Source organism: Sorghum bicolor, chromosome 6 (assembly GCF_000003195.3).
Source record: "Sorghum bicolor cultivar BTx623 chromosome 6, Sorghum_bicolor_NCBIv3, whole genome shotgun sequence".
In the NCBI taxonomy this organism is placed as follows: Eukaryota; Viridiplantae; Streptophyta; class Magnoliopsida; order Poales; family Poaceae; genus Sorghum; species Sorghum bicolor.
Genome location: NC_012875.2, coordinates 37,922,517 through 37,941,552, shown reverse-complemented (window position 1 = coordinate 37,941,552; position 19,036 = coordinate 37,922,517). Strand labels below are relative to the sequence as shown.

Sequence of the window (19,036 nt, the reverse complement as noted above, 5' to 3'; positions counted from 1 at the left end):
ACAAATGTAAGTCAAGTAAGAAGTTTTCATGGCCTTGCTGGTTTTTATAGGAGGTTTGTGAGAGATTTCAGTACCATCGCTGCTCCTTTGAATGAATTGACAAAGAAAGGTGTTGACTTTAAATGTGAAAAATCACAACAAAATGCATTTCAAGAATTAAAGAAACATTTGACTGAAGCACCTGTACTTGTTCTTCCTGATTTCACTAAAACTTTTGAAATAGAATGTGATGCTAGTGGAATTGGGATAGGAGGAGTTTTAATGCAACAAGGAAAACCTGTAGCATATTTTAGTGAAAAACTAGGAGGTGCTCAACTGAATTATTCTATGTATAATAAAGAATTATATGCTTTGGTGCGTGTGCTTGAAACATGGCAGCACTACTTATGGCCAAAAGAATTTGTTATTCACTCTAATCATGAAGCTTTGAAGTACTTGAAAGGACAAGAAAAACTGAACCGTCATCATGCCAAATGGGTTGAGTTCATCGAAACATTTCCATACATTGTGAAATATAAGAAAGGTAAGGACAATGTTGTTGCTGATGCTCTGTCACGAAAGAGTGTGTTGCTAAACCAACTTGAAGTAAAGGTTTTGGGACTTGAAAGTTTGAAAGAACTGTACAGTAATGACCCTGAATTTTCAGAACCATATAATCATTGTAAAAATGGAAAAGGTTGGGAAAAGTATCATATACATGATGGATTTTTGTTTAGAGCTAACAAAATCTGTGTTTCGAATTCTTCGGCTAGATTGCTTTTGTTGCAGGAGTCTCATGGGAGAGGATTGACAGGCCATTTTGGACAAAGGAAAACCTATGAGCTGCTAGAAGATCATTTTTATTGGCCCAAGATGAGAAGAGATGTCATTAGATTCGTGGAGCGATGCATCACCTGTCACAAAGCTAAGTCTAAACTGAACCCTCATGGTTTATATACTCCTTTACCTACTCCTAAAACTCCTTGGGAAGACATAAGCATGGATTTTATCTTAGGGTTGCCTAAAACTCAGAAAGGAAAAGATTCAATTTTTGTTGTGGTTGATAGATTTTCAAAGATGGCTCATTTTATTCTTTGTAACAAGAGCGACAATGCTTCACATATTGCTAATTTGTTCTTTAGGGAAATTGTGCAGCTGCATGGAATGCCTAGAACCATTGTATCTGAACGTGATGTCAAGTTTGTGAGCTATTTTTGGAAAAAATTATGGGCAAAGCTTGGAACCAAGCTTTTGTTCTCCACCACTTGTCACCCTCAAACCGACGGACAAATTGAAGTGGTGAATCGCACATTGTCAATGTTGCTGCGAACTATGGTAAAAAAGAACCTGAAGGTTTGGGAGGAATGCTTGCCACATGTGGAGTTTGCATATAACAGGGAAGTACACTCTAACACTAATATGTGTCCTTTCGAAATTGTATATGGGTTCAAACCTATTGCTCCGATAGATTTGTTTTCCCTTCCATTGCAGGAAAGAACCAATATGGAAGCCTCCACGCGTTCTGCATACATCAAGAAGGTACACCAGAAGATCAAGGAACCAATTGAACTCAAGGCAGGACGCAAGGCTGCAAGTATGAACAAACATAGGAAGAAGGTGTTATTTGAACCCGGGGACTTGGTGTGAATACACTTGCGCAATGATCGCTTTCCTGAGCAGCGCAAATCAAAATTGCTGCCACGAGGAGATGGTCCATTTCGTATTCTTGAGAAGATCAATGACAATGCATACAAGATTGATCTTTCTGTAAGTTATGGCGTGAGCAACTCCTTCAATGTTGCTGATCTCTCACCATTCACAAGTGAAGACACTTCAGAGTCGAGGACGACTCCTTTTAAAGGGGTAGGATGATATGACCACGCCACCAAGCAAGATGTCACAAGCTCCAAGTCAAGCTACATCCACTCAAGTTTCACCTACGCCGACACCAGTCCAAGTCATCAGTGGACCGATTACACGTAGTCGTGCAAAAAAGCTACAACAAGAGGTCCACGCGCTACTTTGTGAGATTCATTTTAACATTAATGAGAATTATATACTACCTAAGTGTTGTATCTTGATTGTACTCAGATATATAGAAGAAGAGAAGAATGAATCGGACCCTCAAGAACGGACCAGTGCAACACTAGCAAAACAGACAGAAGAGTCAAAAACGGACCAGTGGAAGTCAAAAACGGACCAGTGTAAGAAATCTTCATAACTTTTTACTCACAAAAGCTATGAAGATCCATGAGGACTTGTTGGAAAGCTTGTCGAGTCTACTTTCCAATGAATCTACTGGCGACCAGTGTGGATACTCCATATTGCCTGTAGACTAGAATTAGTACAGACTGCTCAGAAGGTCAACAGTTTATCGTGACAGAATGTTGGTACAACTTGCCAAGTAAAACTGTATCAATCTACAAGGTTTCGTGCTAGTTGGCATACATTTCTGGAATGCTCTTTGAGTCTAGTTTCACACCGAAGAAACAGTTCATCATTTGGACTTCCCAATAAAAAGTTATGATCAGTTTATTGGAAACTGCTCTGGAGGCCAATAGTCACGCGAAGCCACTTCGGGAATCCATTTCGAGGGGACCTTTCACATTGCCTTCCCTCAGAAACTCTATTTTGTTTTCATACCTATCTAGCAGGTTGTTGCTAGTATAAATACCCCCTAAGACTCATTATAATCTAAGACTTTTGATAATTGAAATACAGAACCCCTTTTGTTTAGCTGTGTGCTAACAAATATTCAGAGAGTGATCTCTACCCCTTTGCTTTTGTAATTTCCTCACGGGATTACATAGGCGGCGGCTTCATCCGCTCCCAATTGGTGCTCCTACTCCCTTCAAGGTATCCCTTGATTGATTGTAGGTTGTGTTGGTTGGTTCTTTGAGAGTGTGGTTGGGCGAATCCCCGATTCAGGTTGCCGATTAAAGACGGTGGTTGGCTTTGAGTTTTATTTGCCAGATTGCACTAGTTATCGCTGCTTGCAGAAAGTTATCCGGTTGTTCTTCAGCTAGTTATCGGTGTTCATCCTACATCGTGAAGATCGAGACAACGTATCGCATCAACAACTTTCTAGTTTTTAATTTTATCTTTGAGGGCATTAGAATGCTTAAAGAAATAATATAAATTTTGAGAAGCATAATAATCGCATACTAGTGCTCATCGTATTAGAAAATAACATATTTTTTATATGGTGTGAAATGAAGATACTTTTTCCATTAAAGTTGTAGAACTCAATGAGATCAGCAACTTATTGAATTAGAATGGTGTCAAATGAAGATACTTTTTATATTTAGGATTGTTAAGATATTTGAAAAAGTAATATAAAATTTCAAGAGCATAATAATCACGTGCTAGCACTTGTTGCATTACATTCCAAAAATCTTGGAGAGTCAAAGCATCTCAAGTTTGATTAATATTATAGAGAAATTTAGAAAGGTTTATGACATCAAATAGATATTACTATAAAAATATAATTAATGAAGAACCTAATGATACTTAGATGATTCATAAATGTTATTATGTTATTATATAAATTTGATCAAATTTGAGATACTTTGACTTTTCAAGATTTATGGAATCACTTATAATTTGGGATGGAGAGAGTATCATTTATGTATCACGTTAAATGTTAAATGAAGATACTACTTTTATATCAAAGTTGTCTTAGCTCTTAATGAGACCTACAACTTTCATTTAAAAAGTATTATTGTGTGACATAAAATAAGAAATGTATATATATTTTTTTAAAAAGATAAGATTTGATACACGATTAATATGCCCCTCAAGTTTTGTTTTTTATATCTTAAACATCTTAAATGAAAGACGTCAAAACTAAAAAGTTTTTTAATGTCATAGGTACAACTTTAATAGAAAAATTATCCTTATTTGACACTATATAAAAAAATATTGAATAAAAAAGCATTAAAAATGAAAAAAAATGCAAACATTTTTCACTCTAGTAATACCATCAACAAATAAAAATTGCAAAACATAGACACAGAAGGTAGGTAATAATATGATAATGCATCACATATAGCATATTACTCACTACGGGAAGCAGCGGCTTCCCCTAGTGTCAAATGCACTCGGGGAAGGCCCAGTTGCACTCGGGGAAGCCTTCTCCGAGTGCAACACTCGGGGAAGAGGACCCGAGGTATCTCTTCACGGGAAAGGCGTCTTCCCCGAGAGCCGAAAATTGTGCACTCGGGGAAGGCTTTCCCGAGAGCCGTCTAGCACTCAGGGAATAGTTGACGCCGTTGGTGAGCAGACGGAGCCGTTTCCTTCTCTCTTTTTTTTAAAATTTTTCTTCCCCGAGTGCAACACTCAGGGAAAGAACCCTCTTCCCCGAGCGCCATAGCCCAGGCACTCGGGGAAGGAACCCTCTTCCCCGAGCGCCGCAGCCCAGGCACTCGGGGAAGCCTATTTTTTGATTTTTTTTAAAAAATCCTTTGCCTAGTTAAAATCTATACATGCACATTAATACAAAATTGATATATACACATTATAACCATATGAACAGCTCTATGCTTCCTCTCAGTGCATGGCTTATCTACTATTGCAAAATCACAAACCAATAGAAACGAAGATAACACAGAGTTATTAGTAAGAAGTATTTTTCACTAACTAAAACCACCGGTGCTTATCAAAGATGCAGTACAGATAGCACATTATTCTCAAGAGATGAAAATTGCAATAGCAAAATGACATTCGAAGAGAATCATTATTGATAGAACACTAGGCATGTGGCCGGGTCTAGCTCTGCTCCAAAAACAATAGCAGAATGACATTCAAAGAGAAAATCATTATCTTGAAGGAAATATTCAAGTCATTCGATTCTGCTATCTGCCAACTAACATACAAGTTTTTGGCAACATACAGGTATGAACAGAGGAATATGATAAGGAGCAGCTTGCCTTCATACTAATGCTACAAACACCAATGAAGAAAATGACGAGTAGTTTGCCTTCAATTAGTGCACTGGTTATAACCACCTGAAAAATCATAGCAACCAATAAGTCTCTATTGTAAAGCAAAGTCACAAGAGCGAAGCTGCAAAGCTACAAATGTAAGTAGGAGTCAAGTAGCTATTGTTTCCTAAATGGCCACGGGCTGGCAATGCAGCAACAACAACTGCACATCTCTCTGGTCCCTACCTACTACAATCAAAACAAGATAAATAGAATCAACCAATGAGCACGTGGTTACAGTAAGAAATGAAACATTAAGACACAGCAGGTAACTATGATAATTAGGCATCCAAACGGATCATTAGGCAACTCTCCATTTAACAACTCTCCATTTAATAACTATGATAATTAGGCATCCAAACGGATCATATCCTGAACAAGGAACCGAATACTGTAGTGTGCTACTGTTTCAGAAAAATTTGATGCGCCGATTTGAATCCTAAAACTGTTAGATGAATGTGCTGATCCTAAAAATGCTCCACTTATTGAATCGTGAGCCTTAGGCGATGCTCTGAGCCTTAGGCGAAAAATGCTCCACTTAGATAAAGATACAAGAAGACAACGGATTACTTAGAAAATTGCAAACTGATCATGTTGTAAGCACACAGGCACAATAATATAAAATGATATCCAGATCGAATCTTGATTTCCAAGGCAAGTGAACACTGAACAGAACAAACGCACCAGGACTAAGATATTCTTTACGGAATTGGCTAATTTTTCTATGAAGCTATGCAAGTAAACGATCGATCGATTGACAACTGTACCGTACTTGCTGGGTGGCATTGTGCAGTGTTGGTAGGCTGCAGTTGCATGGCTGGGGATTGGCTTTCAGTCTGCATAGCAACTGATTTGAGACAGAAATCATCACTCCTGCAATACAAGGCTTTGTTTGCAGTTCTCTAAAAGATGCTAACTTTCTGAGGGAAAATAATGCCCATCTTCTTTTGCAACAGCCATTTCAGAATGTGGAATGTATAAATAGATTTATTGAATACGGAGTAAAAACCAAATCATGAAAATAATAGATACATTCCAAATCAATAATGTCGATTGATTAAGCAAATCAATAACTAGTAATATCTTCAAAATTAGCTGGAAAGAAGGGTAACTGGGGACATGTCATCTAAATAAATAATCCACTGCCAATCTTTAATTCTTACCAACGATAATACAGTAGGGGTCACCACTGGGGTCGAATGCCGGTTAACATGACCTTGATACAAAATGCCTCGACTGCTTAGCGAATTTCCTGCCAGACAAATTTAGCAATAATCAATCAACAATAGATAAGGAGACACCAAGCCTGCAGTGTTACGACATTAGCAATACAAAAACTCAGGAGAATCCCAAACCCAAAATGCAATATTAATCATAGGGCTGGTCGAAGTTAGCAAAATTTCACCACAATTGATGAGCAATAAGCCAATAAACGAGTATGCCACCGCCGCCGCAGCACGTCGAATCGATCACGCTTCCCCCGAAACACCAGATCGAAACAACTGCGGGGGCAGGGCAGTAGTTGGAGCGCGATCGACGTGGGGTTGATGGTTGGGGGGAAGAAGAAGAACACGGACGGATAGATGGAAAGAGTAGACGACGTCTGCCACCGGACGCTTCCGCCGCCGCCGCCGCTGTTGACGTCCGCCATGGATCCGCCTCATCCTGCCACTGGATCCGGTGGCCAACGGCCGGCCAGAGTGGGGCCCGGGCAGGGCATGGCTTGGACGCGCCGACGCCGAGCGGGCCGCGGCTGGGGCGGGGCGGGGCGGGGAGGGGTGGGTTCGGGGCGGAGCGAGCGCGGCGGAGGCGGCGGCGGGGCGCCGTGGCTGGGAGGGCGCGCGTGGGGAGAGAGGGAAGGGAGAGATAGGGTCAGCGGGTGTTGGTGGGCCGGCTGGCCTATTTGGGTTTGGGCTGGCTTTTTTTCAATTTCTTCCCCGAGTGCCATGTTTCTTACTCTCGGAGAAGACTATTTTCTTCTTTTTTTTATTCTTTTTTGCTTCATTTTTTTTGTGAGGCCTTCCCATGTTATTTCAAACTTCTTTTTCAAATTTGGAATAATTTTAACTTTTTTTTGTTATATTTTGTTAGTTTTTCATTTTGTTGAATTTTTTTGCATATTTCAAATTTAAACTGTAAGTGTATGAAATAATAAAATTTAGTGATTAAAAAAATAATATTAATGATATTTCTTGTCTGTTGAGGTTGTGTTCAGAAACTCACACGAAATGTCGAGCATCTTATTTTCATAACATGACAAAGAACTTGTGGGAAAAGTGTTTTTAAATTATATAAAATCCGAGCAAAGTTCAAAAATCACGAAACTTGTCGAGGCGTCATGTTATCGCATGTAGAGGCTATGATAAAAAAATTGAGATGGTTTCAAACAAGTTACGACGTCGGATGCTTAAAACCCACATCTCTATGTGATCGTAAGTGATCACAAGTGTAGATGTTTGAGTTTTAGACATTCGACGTCACAATTTGTTCGAAATATTTTCAATTTTTTATCATAGCTTCTACATGCGATAACATGACGCCCAGACAAGTTTCTTGATTTTCGGACTTCTTACGGATTTTATATAATTTAAAAACACTTTTTCCGCAAGTGCTCCTCATGTACGGCAACAAGATGTTTGACATTTCATTTGAGCTTGTGGATATGGTCTTAACATATACTAAATATTATGAATATCATTTTTTGAATAAAGAAATTCTATTATTTAATGCACCTACAGTTCAAATTTGAAGTTTGTGAAAAAAATCAATGAAACAAAAAAAACTTATGAAATATACTAAAAAAATTTAAATTTCTCCAAACTTGAACAAGAAGTTTTAAATAATGTGGGATGGCTTCAGAAAAAAAATGGGGCAAAAAAAACTAAAAAAACAAAAATCTTCCCCGGCTCTCGGGGAAGAGTCTCTTCCCCGAGTGCCATGGGCTTGCCACTCGGGGAAGCCTGCATTTTCCCCGAGAGCCATGGCATAGCACTCGGGAAAGGGTGCCTTCCCCGAGAGTTATTTTTGGTACTCGGGGAAGATTTTTTTTCATTTTAAGCTGGGACGGCACTGTTGGCTTGCGCCGTCAAATAACACTTTTCTTCCCCAAGTGCGGCTCTTCCCCGAGTGTTGCGCTCGGGGAAGAGGGCCTTTTTCGAGTGTTGCTCTTCCCCGAGTGCTAGGTAAGCTACGGCACTCGGGGAAGCCTCTCTTCTCCGAGTGCAATTCTTCCCCGAGTGCAACATTCGGGAAAGATCGTCTTCCTCGAGTGCCTAATTTTTAGCACTCGGGGAAGCTTGTGACACTCGGAAAATTTCAGTTCTCCCGTAGTGACTTGTTCTTACAAAGATTAAGGCTTCAACGATTAGAGACAAATAACTAGTAGCATGAAGCATCTAAGACAGTATGGTACTTGATTTAAAATTCTTAGAGCATAATAATATATACTAGAGCCTACTAGTAGAGGGAAAGGAGAGGAGCGCACGGTCTAAGCACGATCCGAATTGTTTAATCCCTCCTGCTGTCTGGGTCTGGCAAGCAACCGCCCAGACAAAATCAAGATATCAAACAAGTATCGGCGAAGTATCACACAAGTTTGGGCGAAGTACGTATCGAGATTTTGTTTACGTTTATTTTGGTGATATTGTCCAATACTTCTCTGATTCTTTATCTGAGCCGCATAGGATACGTATCGCGATACCGAGATACGAGAAGTATTGTTGATATTTTCCATTTCTTTTGACTTTTGAGTTGGCGAGAGCTGAGGGGCACAGACCTGTGGTGGCGGCGTGGTACGGTAGTTGGTTTTGCAGGAGCCCATCTCTTTAATAACAGTATTATTATGTATATAAGGAAGATGTATGCGACAGCCTCTTCTAATCCGGGCACCAGCAGCAACTCATTCTAATATAATCAAAAAAGGGGAGACACACAGTATGGAGGAGTCCCATGACATCGTCATCGTAGGTGGTGGCATCTGTGGCCTCGCCACCGCTCTTGCGCTCCACCGGTAACATCCTCGTAAAAAGTTTTGATTTCTTCTTCTCCTCCTCCTCCTTCTTCTTGGCAAAAAGTTGAAGTTTTGATTTCTGATGTTGCTGCCGTGCCAACAACAAAACAATCTGCTGCGGATTTGCATCCAGGAAAGGGATTGCGAGCCTTGTGTTGGAGAGGTCGGAGACTTTGAGAGCAGAAGGCGGCTATATCGGTATCCATGTCAATGGATGGCGTGTTCTGGAGCAACTCGGGATTGCTGCAGAGCTCCGGGAGACTGCCAACCTTATCACCGCGTAAGTTTCTAGCCTTGCAAATTTTCCTCTCCGCGCACAAATTAATCTATTGTGAATACTAGTATAGAATGCCAATTTGCCAAATCTTTGATCTCTCGCTGTTAGATCGAGATCAATACATAGAGATGATCTGCGCTAGTGAAAAGATCACATCACATGATATTATAAACACAGACCTGGAGAGTCCACCGCCATTGGTGAAGTAGGGGAGGATGAGGTCGGTGCGGTTTGGCGGTGTAGCGTCGACCATCTCGACATCAGCACCACTGGCCAATCACCTTGACCAGTTGTGGAGTCGGAGAAGAAGAAGGGTGGCGGCCTTCAGGTCGTTCCAGCACCTTCTTATGACTAGGAAAAGGAATATCAAGGTTGTTTGTTTCTCAGTTGTGCATTGGCCAAAGGAGACGGGCCATCCCTTTTAGTATGGCACTACTCGACTCGAGACACAACCATTGGTTGGTTTGAGCGCTACCGATCGTCGCGCATGTGGAGTTTTCCCCGAGTCCCCAACTAGCATGGCTAGGGAAAATGGTCCTTGATCACATAACCTTTCGTAATGACTCGAGCTAGAGATAACTTAATTCTAACATTCTCCCCTTTGATCGAATGGCATCATGATAAGTCTACACTCGGTAGAATAATGTACCGAAATAATATGATATAGTAGTCAGGAAAATGCCACTGCAACACAAGTATCGACAGTGCACCAAACTATCTTGATAGGATGAAACTTAAACATAATGAAAGTTGGTTATGTTATGGCCCTCATCAAGGATCAGTAGAGGCTTTCCATTAAACTCATCGTTAAAAATTTTGGGTGGTAAGCCTTTTCTTAGGGGATCCGCTAACATCATTGTCCTACTAATAGTTTGATCCTGGGTTCTATCTTTCACAATAAAATACTTAATGTCAATGTGTTTGCCAGCACCACTTGACTTGTTATTACTTGAAAGAAACACTGCTGCCTTATTATCACAATGTATCATAATTGGTTTCAAAATGTTCTCAACTACTTTAAGTTTGGGGAAAAATTCTTTAACCATACGGGCTTGCCAAATAGCTTCATAGCATGCCAAAAATTCTGCATGTATTATAGATCCTGTTGCTATGGACTGCTTATAGCTTTCCCACAAAATAGCTCCTCCCACTAGTGTCAAGACATACCCTAATGTCGACCTTCTTCCGTCAACACAGCCAACGTGATCAAGGCGTGTGCATAACGTAAAATTTTTGTAACTACCTTCTAGTGTTCCATTCCTGGACTTGATTGAAATCTGCCAAGTATCCCGGTTATAGAGGCTAAGTTAGGGCGTGTGCATACTTGTGCATACATAAGGCTTCCGACTTCATCTGATCAGATTGTATCTTAGTTTGATAGTCACCCAACTAATCGCCCTTCACAATACATGCAGCCGTACGGGAACATTTACTCATGTTATATCTCTCAATTACTTTCTTAATGTACAAAGTTTGAGATAAACCCAACACACCTTTGGACCTATCTTGGTGTATGTCAATGCCTAGAATGTAAGAGGCTTCACCAATATCCTTCATATCAAAGTTAGATGAGAGGAACCCCTTGGTTTCTTGCAACATGTTCTTAAGGCTGCTTGCTAATAGAATATCATCCACATAAAGAGCTAGGATAATAAATTTGCTCCCCTTGACATTAATATATATTCAATTATCCCTTTTTTTCAGCAAAACCAAAATTCTCAACCACATTATTAAACTTAATGTACCACTGTCTAGACACTTGTTTAATTTTGTAGATAGATTTCTTTAGTCTGCAGCACATATGTTCCTTGCCTTCCACAACAAAACCTTCCGGTTGAGCCATGTACACATCTTCATGCAAGTCATTGTTGACATTTCTTAGCGTCACCACTAGGTTTGTATCCCGACAATGACGCTAGAAATACTTGTTGACATTTCTTAGCATGGCCACCAGGTTTGTATCCCCGACAACGATGCCAGAAATGCATGTTGATGTTTCTTATGCTTAAGTAGATAATTCCACAAGCACATGGAATATCATTATAGCATTTCACCCAGGAGTATTCCAGGTATCATTATTTATATTTTACCATAGGGAAACAAGTGTTAAATACAGTGATTGTTAACCATCACATCTCTACTAACTAGTATACCGACTAGACTAAAGTGGGGGTAAATGAATACCATAATGTGGGGTGACACACAAAGATCAAATCATGGAAAGGTAAAGTGGAAGTGTAACTAAGTAGGATGACAATAATAAGGACAACACTAGAATTGATTCGAGCACCACTCCAGCTAATGATTGTGGTCATACTAACAAACCAAGATAGTGCAAGGTAGGCTACAATAGCACATGAGGTGTACTTGGCCCAAACTCACCCAGAGGGTTGATTAGGCACAAAGCACCATGAGCCCTATGATTTAACAAATAGACCTATCATGGAGGAATAAATAGGATGGACAGGGTTATCACCACCTGCTAACTACCACGATCTATCGAGAGGCCCAACCACATTGCAAGGTACCCATTAGTATAAGCACCACTCTTACACTATTTGATTTTACTCTAGCCTCACGTTAAGACTAGGGCATCAACTATTGATGAACAACCCATGGTATAGAGGGCCCACTTATCATAAGAGTTCTAACAAAACCAAAGTATAACTAGAGAACAAGACTAATACATAAAGTAAAAGACTTGAAATAATACTTGCATAGAAAGTTACATACTAAAGTAAATAAAGTACTTACAAGAGAGAGATAAAGCTAACCAGACTCCTCAAGATTGTTCTAGAACTCCCACTAAGACTAGCTACTACTAGAAGAGCTACATCTTGAGAGAGTAGAGAGAGATACATGTCTTGTTTAGTGTAGTGTGTGTTACATGTGAGGGGGAAGGTCCTATTTATAGTGGAAGGTGGAGTAGGGGCTACTCCATCGCCACATTAGTGATTTGCATGGCGTCCTCTCCTTGCCCTAGGATCAAACTAACCTTGAACCACCATGAATCAACACATATGATTGCTCCAAAGTGTGTCTACTTGCATGTGTCCAAAGAAGAGGCGGTGGAGTGTCCGAGAGGCGTCAGGCGACCTTGTAGGGGCGCTGGACGGAGTGCCACTATGGAGTAGGCCCTCCTACTTTGGTGTAGGGCCCCTTGGGATGTAGCACATTTTGGTTATGAACACTATTTATCCATTTGAGCACCTAACACCAGATCGTGAGTTAGCAATCCATGTGATGCTCCATTCGAGCCTCTTATGTTGACCTAACTTGAGATCAATGGTGGAAAAGCCTTGGGGGACCTCTCCCATGCAACAGTGATGTGTCAGGGGCAGGTGGGAAACCAGGTGGAGCCCTTGTGAGGCTAGGCAACACCACTAAGTGGCCCATGGTGGCCCACCTTGCTCCAATTGCTTCTAATTGCTTGATTTTTTATATTTTTGTATAGTTTTCTTCCATGAGCAAAGACCACCATGTACAAGTGGAAATAGGTCAATTATAAAAATAAATCACTATCTATGTTGTTTTATGTTGTTGTTTATTCCCATTTTTGGTAGGCATTTAGTGATGGTCAACAACCACCATTAAGGAATGTAGTCTTAATGTCCATCTAATGTAGCTCTAATGTAACAAGTGCCATGACAATTCTTAGTGAATCTTTTGATGAGATAGGAGAGAAAGTGTCATTATAATCAATCCTTTCTATCTGCATAAAGTCTTTTGCTACAAGCCTTGCCTTGAACTTTCCACCTTCCCTTTGAAGTCATATTTAGTTTTGTAGACCTACTCCTGCCTATTGGCTTGACCCCATCAGAAATTTCTACTAAGTCCCTCACTTTATTAGAGCTCATAGATCTTAGCTCGTGATCCTCCATGGCCTCCAACCATTTAGATGAGTTTAGGCTCACCATGACTTTTTATATGTTTTGGGATCATCCACCAGTCCTATGTCGTTAACATCTTCATACATGTACATGACATAGCCTTTCAGAATGGCAGATTTTCTTCGCTATGGTGACCTTCTTAGAGATTCTTTATTTGTCACAGTGGTCTACTCAGTTTGCATAGGCTCAAATTCATCAGTAGTCGCCTCACCATCAGTTGCTAAACTATCTATCCCTAAATTTTCAAGTGGGTGCTCACACTCAGAACTTTCTACTGCGAGTGCAGCATAAGAGTTCTCACCTGGATGTGGAGCTAAGTTCTTAGCTAGAGGTGTAATTATTTCAGGCACAGGAACAAAGTTCTCATGGAATGTCAGTAATGGAAAATTATCCCAAATTTCCCTTAGATTTTCAAGGCACAGAACTCCCACTTAAGCCATCACATTCTAAGAAGAGTGCATGTGTAGTCTCCGCAAATTCATGGTATGATCCAGATAATAATAGCGATACCCCTTAGATCTTTCAAGATACCCTATGAAATGGTAGCTTACTATCTTAGGATGTAGCTTCCTAATATGTGGATTAAATAACTTAGCTTCTGCTAGACAGCCACACACACATCAATTGGGTTTTCATCCAGTCCATAACTCATAACGTGTTTCAGGGACTGATTTACTAGGAACCTGATTAAGTATGTCTATAGATGTCATTAATGGCTACATCCATAAACTCACTGGCAGTGTAGAGTTACTTAGCATACTTATGGTGCAATTACGCCTTTCAGCTACTCCATTTTGCTGAGGTTCACTAGAAGTTGAATATTGGGGCAACTATGCTATTTTCCCAAAGGAAATGAGCAAACAGACTGAGGATTTATACATATAGAGCACCTCTCCCATAATACTCCCCTCCATGATCTAATCTACCACTTTGATCTTTAAATTATGCCGATTTCCAACTTCAGCCTTAGATATCTTAAACTTATCAAGTGCTCAGATCATTCACGTATTGGAAAGATATAGCCGTAGTGGGAGTAATCATCAGTGAAGGTAATGAAGTAACTAAATCCATAAACTGATGTAATAGAGAAGAAACCATATATATTTCTGAGAATTAATTCCAGTAGTCCTCAACTCCGTATTGCTCCTTTCTTAAATTGTTTCACATACTTTTCCTTAATACAATCAATACAATGCTCGAGGTCAGAGAAGTCCAATTGATGAAGTATCTCTTCCCTAATGAGATGCTCCATTCTCCCCTTTGAAATGTGGCATAAACGACAGTGCCATAATTTTGACAAGGTTTAATTGGTGATTCTTCTCTTTCGCTTCTTAGTGATATTGTGCATATCCATCACAGAGGAATCATTAAGAGGCAATAAATAAAGTTTGTCATGCCTGGGGACAAGAACAACAATATCATCATCAAACTTAAGCAAACATTTTTTGCTCCCAAAGTTACAATGAATACCATCATCGTCTATCACAGAAACAAAAATAAGGGTTTTTCTCATGATAGGAACAAGTAGCACATTATTCAACTTAAGAATGAAGTGAGTACTTAAGAGGAATGGGAGAGTGCCGACGGCCTTAGCATCAGTTTCATGTTCGTCAACAACTCTAAGCTGCGCTCCTCCTTTGTCAACCTCCAGATAGTAAGGAATCCCCATGATGAATTAGTAATGTCCAAGGTGGTACTAGAATCAATACACCATGTATTAGGAAACATTAGCATAAAGGGATTCATCAACAAAAGTAATTACATCATGCGTACCTCTCTTAGTGAGCTAGTCCTAGAACCCATCATAGTCCTTTCAGATGTGCCCAAAGTTATTGTAGAAGTGACACTTAGGCCCCTTGGTACTTCCATTAGTGTTGGCACTTCCCTCAGTGTTGGCAGTCTTAGTATTTTTGAAGTCATGCTTCTTTGCCTTGAGGAAGTTCAACTTCTTTCTAGACTTAGGATCCCCATGGTTCCTATTTTTGCCTTGGCCAAAAAGGTTGACTTGATCCTTATTATCAGGCTTTTGCTTCTCTTCTTCTTGTACACACTTAGCAATGAGTTCACTCACATTTCACTTTTCCTTAAGGAGGTTGTAGTTAACCTTAAACACCTCAAATTTGGGATTTGGAAGTGTAGTCATGATAAAGTACACTAAGAAGCCATTAGAGATGGTCATATCAATGGTCTTAAGTTTTCTAGCCATATATGATCCATCATCATGATATGTTGCCTAATGCCAGTGGACTCTGAGTACTTAGTTGAACACATTTTGATAATCAAAGTACTAGCCTCATTCTTAGAAGAGCATTGGAACTGCTCCACAACATTTGCTAGGTATTTAGCACTCTTAGAGGTGGGAATAGCTCCCCTTCATGGTCAACCTGTTGGAGCGCTCCCACTTCTCTAGTTTTTTTTTCTCATATTTAGTTGTCCTAACAGCTAGGGTGGGATCATTATAACCCTCAGCTGTAGGAGCAACAGGCGTATCCTCACTTAATGCCAGGTCCAAGTCCTTCACTCCAAGCCAAATCTCAAGCTCCTCTTTTCGTGACAAGAAGTTAGTGCCATTGAGAGGAGTGAAGTTGGTGAGCTGACCAGTGAGGAGCAAAGCAGTACCAAATAAAACAAACCAACACAACATTAGTAATAATTAAATAATGTCATGCATGTAAATAATCTACATTGGTCTGATTAAAACATGCTAATAATACCTCTAATTCGCATCATCGTCGGGCATAAACGAAAAAGAACCCATAATCATAATCACAAATTTGTGACATATGCATATAAAATCAACGTTGGTCAAAAAACATATACATAGGTCACACTTATATCAAATTATCCCATTAAAAATTTTCTGCTGGTTCCATTTTAACTAGAGAGCTTAAACATAATTCATAGTGGAAAATGACATCACTATAGGCATAAATAGTCATAAAATAGTGCCACAGTAAAATAATGCATATCATAATGCACTGAAAAATATTAATGCCTAGAAATGTGATGATTTTTTGTCCATAAGTATTAGTGGCTTAGAAGAAAATTCATTAAAACGTTAAATGAAAGGGTGACCAAAAGGAGATCTCATTCTGTCTAGCCCACCATGGCCCCACGTGCTCCGCACAGGTTTTCAGCAATGCAACCTGGGCCTAGGCCACCATTTTGTGCAGACCGCACGTGTCCGAGGCCCAACTAATGGCCCGAGCATCCTAAGTCATCGATCTCAATCAGACGATCACTGTTGCATGCCCTAGGAACAAAACTATAAATTAGCCAAACCCTAAGCTCATTTTATTTTCTCCTCCCCACATTTCTCGCGCAACCAAGCACTAGAACTTGAGGGTGCGGTAGGCTTGAGCCTAGCGCCCACCATCCACATGCTGCTCTTGGTGTGCTATGCCAAAACCTTGAGGGCAACAATGACAATGGACTAGGTGAGCCCAATATATGGAAGTTAGGGTTTGAGTTCATGAGATTTGGAGAGTAAACGTCATCTAAGGTTTGATTTGCTCATCCCCTCCTTTTCATTTCAAATCTGAAAACCCTAGCCTCCAATTTGCATTAAATTAGCATAAATTTGCATGGATAGATGAGACATAAACCCCGTCCAAGACTTATTAGACTTAAATTAGAGCAATAAACATTATTACTCAAAAACAATTAGCCCTAATTACGATGGTTGAGTTCTACGCATGCAAGATAGCATAGATCAGAGACATAAAAGCATTAATTAAGGATGAGGATGATGCTTCAAATGGGTATCCACGGTTCTTCTCTAGTCTAACTTAATGAACTAAATATCATTTAATTAGTTCATTAAGTTGGACTAGAGAAGAACCACGGTGATCTATTTGGAGCACAATTCTTATCCTTAGCATTATTCGTGATTAGTTAGACCTGATCATGCATAATTAAAGGATAAACATAATTAACGCTAAGGATTAGGGTACAATTAGATCAAAACTGACCTCTAGGTTTAAACCATCAATAATCATCGTGCGTGTGGTGTTTCCCCCGAGTCCCCGACTAACTCGGCAAGGGTAAACGGTCCTTGACCACATACCCCTTCGTAACAGCTCGAGCAAGATATCACTTAATTCCATGTTTCCAACACTAGCAACCACAGGATTTACCATTGCCTTGATCCTGATGACTCCCATCCGAAATACTGCATATTAGGATAACTTCATACGTTTGGGATTAGTAATAAACTTTCATTAGACCGAAAAGTGCAATTGGGCGGGTAGGTAAAGTAGGAATGATATTTTCCTAAATAAAAAAAAAGTAGGAATGACATTTTCATCAGATTCAGAATCAGTAGAGCTTGCTTTAATTTGTGACTGCCATTTATTTCCAGGTTTCACGACGTGTGGCACCATGAAAAGAAGAGCAGCCAGACACCCGTCAGGTAGGAGTAACAAACTGTCACAAAGAGCCCTTGTGTTGTAAGATGCAATCCTATACAGCCTGAGTGACGACTGTCATTAACTTTGATCTCTCTGACACTTGGGCCTTTGGCTAGAGAGGAGACCCGATTTTTAAAGAGGAAGGACCTGATCGAGACGATGGCCAAGAACATTCCCGCTGGAGCAATCCATTTTGGTTGCAACATTGCAGCGATTCATCCATCAGAATCAGATCCCGGCGCGGTCCTTACTACAGCGGGTGGCGGGGTCATCAGGGCCAAGGCATCATCGATCGACCTAGTTTTCTTAAATAACCTTGCACTGAATTCTTTGTTGATATGGTATAATACATATATATCTTGCAGGTGTTGATTGGTTGTGACGGCACCCACTCAGTGGTTGCAAAGTATTTAGGCATGTCTGCGGCAAGATCAACCCCTACCATGTATATGCGTGGATTCACAAGGTATCCGCACGGGCATCCCTTCGCAGACCATTTCCTACGCCTGAGGATCAATCCTTGCTTTGTCGGGCGCGCGCCCGTCAGTGACACTCTAGTCAGTTACTTCGTAGCTTGTCAAATCACTTCTGCAGGTATGTACTAGTACTAGCCAGGCAATATATGTTCAGACATATCAAGATCAGGCAATGCTCTTCCTTAGCCATGCAATAACCGTGTATGCACTATGCAGATGCAAGTGTCATCAAGGACGGGCGTGCCATGAGGGATTTCGTGCTACGGAAGCTGCAAGGCGTGCAGTGCCCCGCCGAGATCCTCGAGATGATCCAGAACTCTGACCCCGAGGCACTGGTCGTCACCACCAAGGTGTGGTACCGGCCGCCGTGGCAGGTAGCGTTCGCCGGCTTCCGGAAGGGCACCGTGACGGTTGCCGGCGACGCCATGCACACCATGGGGTCGTACATTGGCCAGGGAGGCGCGGTGGCGATGGAGGACGCCCTCGTGCTTGCCCGGTCGCTGGCGCGATCACTCGCCAGGAGTGGCGGCGGTGCTAATGAACCGTGCGACAAGACGATGGTCGTCGGTGCGGCGACGGCGATTAGGGAGTACGTTAGGGAGAGGAGGCTGAGGGTGGCGAGGTTGTCGTTAGAGGCCTTCTCCATGGGGAGAATATTGCAAACCAAGTGGCTGGCCTTGAAGCTAGCATGCTTGGTCATCTTGTTTCTCCTAGGCACCAAGGAACTCGGCCACGCCAACTATGACTGCGGCCGCCTGTAACACTCCTTTATTGTGCGTTTTATCTGAAATAAAAACTCTCTTTTATATTGTATATTATGCTTTGCTTATTGTATTTTTATCTAAAATAAAACTCACTTTTTATATCTTATATTCTTAGCTTATAAAACAAAACCCCACTATCCATTTTATCTTAACATGCAAGAGGTCCAACTAGACAATGCACTATCACATACAAATTAAATTCACTAAGCAAAACTCCACTCTCTATTTATCTCAACAACATACAAACTAT

General features: G+C 40.7%; 1 protein-coding gene and 1 long non-coding RNA gene across 3 annotated transcripts; one reads left to right on the top strand and one right to left on the bottom strand.

Annotated features, from left to right (window-relative positions):
* Nucleotides 4,696-6,746, bottom strand: LOC110436104. 2 transcript variants are annotated; one of them, XR_002453771.1, is made up of 3 exons: nt 6,367-6,746; nt 6,125-6,213; nt 4,696-4,985 (listed from the first exon to the last, which is right to left on the bottom strand). It is a non-coding gene; the product is annotated as an uncharacterized LOC110436104 (long non-coding RNA). The 2 variants fall into 2 exon arrangements; XR_002453770.1 differs by having other exon boundaries at nt 6,125-6,744.
* LOC8070823 (FAD-dependent urate hydroxylase) lies at nt 8,806-18,835 on the top strand. Its single transcript, XM_021462258.1, has 6 exons — nt 8,806-8,970; nt 9,104-9,250; nt 17,498-17,548; nt 17,663-17,828; nt 17,912-18,140; nt 18,239-18,835. Exons 1-6 carry the CDS (start codon nt 8,822-8,824, stop codon nt 18,781-18,783), a joined length of 1,287 nt encoding a protein of 428 aa, XP_021317933.1. The 5' UTR covers nt 8,806-8,821; the 3' UTR covers nt 18,784-18,835.